We start from the raw sequence: 8,791 nt of genomic DNA, 5'->3' as shown, positions 1-8,791 counted from the left end.
CTCACTTTGTAGACCAGGCTGGCCTCGAACTCAGAAATCTGCCTGCCTCTGCCTCCCAAGTGCTGGGATTAAAGGCATGCGCCACCACGCCCGGCCGGGCCTGAGCTTTCTATCCACTCTCTTTTTTTCCTATGCCCTGTTATTTGTCCTATAAGGACTTCTATGTGGTAGTGATCTATAGCCACATGCACGTACACAAGATTACAAAAATAGAGAATCCAAGTCAAGACATAATACCTGATCTGAGACACCAGTGCTGGCAAGTTGCTCTGGAGAAGTGGCTCTGAAAAGACCAGGTTTTCAAATAGATGTTTGTTATGCAGTTCCCATGTTACCTGGAACTTTTTCAAATGTTCATTTTCCTAGTTTAAAAAACAACAGCAACAAAAAAGACAACAGAAGATGTAGTGAGTGGATGAAACTATGAAACTTTCCAGAATGATCCCCCCTCACCAATGTACTGCCACTGTCTACACAGGCCTAGAACATCCTGCTTCTGACGAGTCACCTGCTCCCTGCTGGTGTCAAACACATCAAACCAAATCACTAACATGAGCAATATGGATTACTACCTCACTGCCTTCTAAGTAACTCCTACCCAACCCCAACCCTAGACATGGGGGGCAGGTGGGTTCTGAAATTTAAAAATGACATAAGAAAAAAAACACATGACTGGAGATATGTCTCATCTAGTCAAGGTGCCTCGTGGTAACCTGATGAACTAAGTATGATTTCTGGAACCCACATGACAAGAACAGCTTGTACAACTTGTCTTCTTGACTTCCAGAGTATGCACACACAAATATATAAAACATTTTTAAAAAGAAAATGTATGAGTCAGGACAATACTCTTCTTGCCTGTCTTTGTGAAAGCTCATTCTGATAGCTGCAGATATATTTTCCACTGGGGACACTCAGACAACACAAGGGCTTTTATTTTCCTAAGACACATGAGCAAGCACCTCAGGTGCTATAGACACAGACTGCAAGCCTGCAGCAGTGCCACACTGGTGCTGCATCAGTGCTCTCTGACTCTCTGATGCACACCACTTCTTTGTCATTTTAGGGCACATACTACAGAGCTCAGGATTCCATTCCTTTTTTTCTAATTTCCAGTTTTCTTTTCAGTCTTTCACTGTTTATCTATTAAGTTTTTTTTGTCTCCTTTCTCTTTGCTTTTACACTACCAAGGATGTAACAATAGGCCTTGAACACGTTGTGTAAGCCTATTACACTCACTGATCTTCATACCCAGATCCTTTTTTGTTTGAGGTAATAAAAAAAAGTTTCTCTATGTAGATACATTGGCCACTAACTGAAGATCCTCCCACCTCTGGATACTAAATGCTGGATTTAAAGGTAGAGTGTGGGGGAGGGGGAGAAGGGCAGGGAGAAAGGAGAGTGGGAGAGATTATATGTTTCTGAGTTCATTTTCCCACAAACTGAGATGACCCTTTGACCTTGACTATGAATTTAAACACATTTTATTTCTTTAGACATAGAAACCACAGTTACTTTGTAAGCTGAAAATTCACTATCTTCAGTGTTCAGCTGTTGTCTCTGCTTGCTCTCAGCTGTGTTTTCTACAACCTTTATTTTGTGGTTTTCAAACAAACAAACAAACAAACAAACTATCTATCTAATTAACTAGGGCTGGAGAGATGGCTCAGCAGTAATGCACACTGGCTGCTCATCCAGAGGACCAGAGTTTGAATTTTAGCACCCATAAGGCAGCTCACAACAATCAGTAACTCTACTTACAGGGGTCTAGTGCCTTTCTCTTGGACCAGTCTGTGTGGAATCAGCCATGAAGATGGTACACAAACATACACATAGCAAAACAACCATACACATTAAAAAACAAACTTCAAAACAAAAAAAAATTAAATTTCAAGACAAAACAAAGAAACTGGTAAGTGTCTCATTTGAGAGGGGGATGTAAACTGTTCGCAGCTTGGACCACTGCAAAGTAACTTGCAGGTTCTTTAATGTATCACAAAAATTGAGGGTCATGATAAACAACTCCTGTTCTCCTTCCAGTGCTTGGATTGCAGTCACTTTTGGACCCTGCACTTCAAGCTGGCTCCACCCTGGACTAGACAGAGACTTTAATTCCATATCAGGACCAGAAGGAATCTGGGGACCAATGTTGATTTGAGCACACATGTTCTCAGGGTTCTAATTTTCAACCAAGTTTTGAACACTAGGTCTTTCCCCCCTTTATGCATTCTCAGCAAAGACTTTTTTTTTTTTTAAAGATTTATTTGTTTTATTTACATGTTTATACTGTAGCTGTTTTCATGCACACCAGAAGGGGGCCTTGGATCCCAATACAGATGGTTGTGAGCCACCTTGTGGGTTGCTGGGAATTGAACTCATGACCTCTGGAAGAGCAGCCAGTGCTCTTAACCACTGAGCCATCTCTCCAGCCCCTCAGCAAAGACTTTTATTTTCTTTTATATTTCCTAAATTTGCTTGTTCCCTTGAAGAACAAATACAACAGAATATGTAACCTATGTCATGCATAATCAAAAGTAATATTCCTATATCTGCATTTTGTTCAAGTTTTAACGGGGTTCAAACCACAAGAAAACATTTCTAAATTGTAAGTTAATAATTATTTAACTCCTGAACATATACCCAGAGATATATATACCCAACCATAAAGATCTGTACTCAAGAGCTGAAGAGATGGCTCAGGAGTTAAGCGAGAGCACTGACTGCTCTTCCAAAGGTCCTGAATTCAATTCCCAACAATTACATAGTGGTTCACAACCAGCTGTAATGGGATTCAATGCCCTATTCTGGTGTGTCTGAAGACAGCTACAGTATACTCACGTATATAAAATAAATAAATAAATCTTAATTTAAAAAAAAAAAAAAGATGTTTGCACTCCCATGTTTAACTCACTTACTACTTAATTTACTATAGCAACAAATTAGAATCAACCTAGTTGTCCACCAACAGATGAATGGGCAATGAAAATCACACACACACACACACACACACACACACACACACATGATCATATAGTATTTAGCTCTGGAAAAAAAATAACTATTTGTAGGAAAATGGATGGACTTAGAATACATATTAAGTAAGTTCACGAAATCTCAGAAATAAAGAAGCTACATGTTTTCTCCCATATGCAGAATCTAGCCAATACTATATGTACATATGTAAATAACTGCATGTGGGCATTGTACAACATGACAGAAAGAAAGAAAGAAAGAAAGAAAGAAAGAAAGAAAGAAAGAAAGAAAGAAAGAAAGAAAGACAGACAGACAAATAGGGATGAGACAGTACTGAATACAGGTAGGTTATGAGCACCAGCTCTAAAAGAGATTTTTTTCTTTTTTAATTTTAACTTTGACATGGATTTTTCAGTTTGAATGGTGGGTTAAATGTAGAAAAATCTATTTGATAGTGAGTGAAAGTGTAAAATTCAAATGTACAGCTATACAACTTCTATTCTGAATGGCTACTCTAACTATATAGAAGTATACTGAGATGCATAGACTTTAGAATTGATTAATTTTGAAATGCGATTTTTTTATTTCCCAACTGTATGCATATATATATATATATATATATATATATATATATATATATATACACACATGTATAAACATTTGTAAATAAATAATACTGTTAAGCATAGCTTATTTAAAACTTTATTTTGAGGGGTTAGTGATGGAACCCAGGGTTCTGAACATAGTAGTACCATTGAGCTCAAGTAGAACTCTGCTAATTTTGTAAAATGGAGTCATCTGAGGATGGCTAGATATCAACAGCACTTTCTAGAGTGTGCTTTTTTTTTTTTTTTAAGATTTATTTATTATTGTATCTAAGTACACTGCAGCTGACTTCAGACACAGCAGAGAGGGTGTCAGATCTTATTACGGATGGTTGTGAGCCACCATGTGGTTGCTGGGATTTGAACTCGCAACCTTCGAAGAGCAGTCAGTGCTCTTAACCGCTGAGCCATCTCTCCAGCTCCTGGAGAGTGCTTTTTTTTTTTGGTTTTTCGAGACAGGGTTTCTCTGTATAGCCCTGGCTGTCCTGGAACTCACTTTGTAGACCAGTCTGGCCTCGAACTCAGAAATCCGCCTGCCTCTGCCTCCCAAGTGCTGGGATTAAAGGTGTGTGCCACCACGCCCGGTGAGAGTGCATTTTTAACAACCTAGGTTAGTATTCTTCAGAAAGATGGAGCAGCAGCTCTAAAACCAAGTCTAGAATTGGCCAAGTCCCAAGTTGAGGTGGAGGAGGGCTAAACTGTACAAGATTTACAAAGAGGTGCATAGGTTAACTGCAAGTACTAGGGCCCTCACACCCAGCTTGCCTTAGTCACTTCAGCCAATTTTCCATAACCATATGTCTCATACTCCTCTTATTGTAAGTAATTACCTGGCATGGTGGCAGAATGAGGAAGGAAAATTGGACAGTGTAGGGCTGTTGCAATTTCTTGCCAAATGGTGTCATGTGAACTTTTCTGGAGTTAACATTAGACCATAAACATCAGAACCAGATAAATAAGCAATGGTTTCTGCATTGTTCCCAAAACATAGCTACCACTAAGAAAGTAACAAAACCCACCCACTTAAGTATCAAGTATCACTTAATAATCAGATAACATAATGGTCAAGACTTGCAGACCGTGAGGGTGGGGTTGGGAACCACACTTGATGGGATAGGAGAGGCAACATAAGGAGTTTATACTGTTGTTCCTGAGGATCCTGGTCTGCTTCCAACTGCAATGACTGTATTTCCACACAATGCCTCTGTCGACCCAGGACTGGAGTAGTCAAAAATTCGCTTGCATCCCCAGTAGAACTGTGAGAATAGTGTAAAGATGGGGCAAGACAGCTTCCCTTTTCTGAACTGTGCCACTAGGTGCACATGTGAAGAAATCTAAGCAAGAGGCCTTTGGCTATGCCTTTCATCAACTGCAGCGCCTGTCACTGGCAGTACACCAATATAAACCCAGAACACCAACAACTTCACAGACTCCCCTCAATGTATCACTGTTCTCACCTCCATATCCTAGTGTCTAACTTCCTAGTGCTCAGGTTTTCACAAACAGATTTTTATCCTATGGCTCCTGGACATTAATTCTCTAAATGCTTCTCTCTGCCAGCAAATTCCATTAAACTAACATTAATCCTACCACGCGTTGTGTGGAAAGGACTCTGTGATTGTACAAGGAGGGCGTAACTATATGATTAGTCCCCTGGCTGCATATTATCTCCCTATCACACTCTTTCATTCTTATGTTCACCTCAGCAGCCAGGAAAGAAGTGGATATGGTCTCTCACCAGAGTGCCAAGAAAGGTACTGATGGATCGTGCTGCCTGGCAAAGGGCACCATACTCCTCCAGGAGTAGGGAGACAAAGTGGTGTGCCTGTGGTGGGCCCTGCAAGCCAGAAGGTGCCTTGGCCTTTGCTGCAGCAGAGAGCTGCCGGAGCAGACGGACCTTCATTTCTAGCACATATTCCCGGGCTTGTTGCTCCAACCGCTGGTAGAGCTGATAGGGGTCCCGCTCACAGAGCCTGTAGAGAAACAGAAAGAATCACCACCCAGCCATGATCTGTCCACACATGTCAGTTAACAGGCAGTTTTCATGTCAGTGTCATTGACAATCCACTGTCTTTCTTGTGACAACCTATGGGAGTCATAGAGAAGGGGCTTGTGCACCTAGAGCATTTGACACCAGGTAAATCATAGACACTGACATGACCCAAATGCTTCCTAGAACTGAACTGTTTATGCAACCTGTGCTCCATACCTACAGTCCATGAAAAAAGATCTTAGGCCATCTCTGAGGAAGGTATTATAACTCACAAGTAAGAGTAAAAGGTACCTGAGAGTTGGCCCCAGGTGCTAACCCAATGAGTGAAGTAGAAAGTGACCAACAAGCCCCAATCCCAGCAGAGATGATACCTGGCTGAAGGGCTGGGGCCAAGTTTACCTTCCTTCTTTCTAGAAACTCATTTGTATCATACAAATGAGCCTGTGTCATTTTCATAATTAGAAAAAGTGTTAGATAGATGTTATCCCATTTTTAAATTATCAACAAAGTGATGAAATGCATAAAATATAATGAAATGCTTAAAAGCAGGAGAAATATATCCCTGCAGCCATCCACGATTGTAATTAATGTCCAAATTTTGAGAAACTATAAGTTACCATCCTGAGAAAGAAAACTTTCTTCCTCAGCCTTCTGATGCTGCATTATAGGTTCATGCATGGAGATGATCCAGTTTTTAAAACTTGCTCTATAGCATGGTATTGTTATGATTAAAGTTGCCACTTCTTTAAAAGGTACATTTCTGAGATGCCTGTAGATCAGAAGTTCTCAACCTGTGGGTAGAGACCCTTTTGGGAGGGGAGGAGTTAAGTGATCCTTTCCCATGGAGTCACCTAAGACCATCACAGAACAAAGATATTTACATTATGATTCATGTAGCAAAATCACAGTTATGAAGTAGTAATAGTTTATGGTTGGGGATCACTATGACATGAGGAATTGTATTAAAGGGCCATAGCATTAGAAAGGTTGAGAACCACTGTTCTAGATGGAAGCATAAAGCCACTAAAGCAATAAGTAAAATCTATACTGGAATGTGTCACTATGAAAAAACAGCTGAGCTAAGTGGCTGTTACAAACCAGTGTAGAAATGTGTTAAGCTACGAATTTTACATTAATAGATTCTTTCATCTTTTGGCTACCACATTAAATCTTAAGAAAAGAGGATAGTTGTTAGCTTTGAGAGGAAGAAGAAGAAGGAGGAGGAAGAGGAGGAGGAGGAGGAGGAAAAATTAGCACAGTGTTATGATGGATCACTTTCACACCCAGTACTCAAGGTGGGAAAAATCACTATGAGTTGGATGCAAGCCTGGCTTACATAGCAAGTTCCACCCTAGCCAGAGTTATATGGTGAAATCATGTCTCAAAAATAAACAAAATAAATAAATAAAAATATGTATTTATTATTTTTAATATGTGTATGTATGTGTACCTGAATTTATGTATACCATATGCATGCCTGAGCCCATAGAGACCAAAAAAAGGCATTGTATCCCCCTGGAAATGTGCGTTACAGGCATTTATGAGCTGCCATAACTGGACTAGGTTCTGGAAAACAAACCTAGGCCCTCTACAACAGCAGCAAGCAGTCTCAACAGTTAAGCTATCTCTCCATCCCCTCTTGTTCCCTTTCTAAAGTTAAACATCACTAAAAGAAAAGTTATAAAAGATAAGAATCAAAGTAAAATTTGCAAAGTCGTTTAGAAAGTATGTATCTATAAAAAATCTGCAAAATCTGTAATATGTAAAGCCTTGTATAAATGTGCAAGGTAATAAATATGTAAAGCCAAGTCTACAATGTGCTTAGAGAAAATAAATGGGTAGGGTTGTTAACTTGGCTGCTACATTTCAAAAAGATGTATTAATTTTTGTAACATTAAAATTTAGTGCCCCCCCCCTTTATTAGAGATCAAACTCATACTACCCAAGAGCTCTACCACTGAGTTATCCCTAGCCTTTGGTTTCAGGAGACAGGGTCTTACTATGTGGCTCATGTAGCCTTGAATCTGCTAGAAAGCATAGATTAACCTCCTGTCCTAGTTTTTCCGTGCTGGGATTATAGGTTTATATCACTAAGTCTGGCAACAATTTTAAGCAGAATGTGTTCTATACGTTTAAGGACAGTGACATAAAATTCAAATGAACATGGGACAATTGAACTTACAAGAACACTAGAGAGCTGAAAAGGCTCAGTGAGTAAGATCACTTGCTTTGCAAGCACAGGGACCTGAGTTCAAACTCCTAGTCCCCCTGTAAAAGACCTGACAGCCCTGAGCATGTCTATCATCCAGCCCTGGAAGGTGAAAACAAGTGTTTTCTGAAAACCCACTGGTATCCAGCCTAGCTGAAAAGGAGTGGACAGCCAAAGCATGATGGTCGACCAGTACATGTTGTAGAAATATTTAATCTTGACCTGGGCTTTCTACCTTGCCTTAAGACCATTTAGTTTTCAGATAGAAACCATCTATAACCTTTATACTTATAATAAGTCTTAAACAGTATAAAGGTTCAGCAGCTGCCTACCCTCTATGCTGTTAGAATCTGTTGTCAGAATTATTTAATTTTGACTGCAGGTTTTTAATCACATCTTAAACTATTTAGATTTTGGATAAAAAATGTGTAAGTTTTATATTGGTAATAAGTCAATAACTGCTAAATATTATTGTTTTATCAGGGCTGTTCTGAACTCTAATTGGCTAGCCCTTAGGGCTATATTTTCTTGACACCTAACACTTGGTTTGTCAAAAAACACTTGGTTTTTTCTTTTTTTGTACTATTTTTTTTCCTTGTGGTCCTCCTCAGACCCTCAAGCCCAGAAAGCCTAAACCCCACTTGTGTCTCTTTTGCCCAATTATTGGCTTTTGACATCTTTATTTACCAATCATAAATAACTTGGGGCCAAGGTATATGTAGAGATTCTCTCACCTCTGGGAAAACCAGGTCGTGGGGGACCACACTTAACATTACAATAGATAACAAAAGACAACAAGTACAAAACCTCAACAAGTACATCCAAAATAGTGGGTTTTTTCAGTTAACTCAAAAGCCATTACCTCAAGGCGATCAGGAGAGCAAAAGAAGATACCCTGGCCTTTCAGAACATACTCGTGCATGTAACAAACACATACACCGGGCAGTGGTGGCGCACGCCTTTAATCCCAGCACTTGGGAGGCAGAGGCAGGCGGATTTCTGAGTTCGAGG

The 8,791-nt window shown here is 39.8% G+C and overlaps 1 protein-coding gene across 4 annotated transcripts in view; it reads right to left on the bottom strand.

The window, feature by feature from the left end:
• Positions 1-8,791, bottom strand: part of Fam193a (family with sequence similarity 193 member A) — a 122,046-nt gene that overhangs the window by 59,057 nt on the left and 54,198 nt on the right. For all 4 annotated transcript variants that reach the window (XM_021210542.2, XM_021210541.2, XM_029545517.1 and 1 more), the window contains exons 5-6: positions 5,317-5,551; positions 238-362 (exon numbers count right to left, since the gene is read on the bottom strand). In XM_021210542.2, the coding sequence (XP_021066201.1) occupies positions 238-362; positions 5,317-5,551 (360 nt within the window). The remainder of the gene's footprint in view (positions 1-237; positions 363-5,316; positions 5,552-8,791) is intronic.

This window comes from Mus pahari, chromosome 13 (genome assembly GCF_900095145.1).
Source record: "Mus pahari chromosome 13, PAHARI_EIJ_v1.1, whole genome shotgun sequence".
Lineage (NCBI taxonomy): Eukaryota > Metazoa > Chordata > Mammalia > Rodentia > Muridae > Mus > Mus pahari.
Note: the sequence above shows the minus strand (reverse complement) of the source record. Positions and strands in the feature narration are given on the sequence as shown.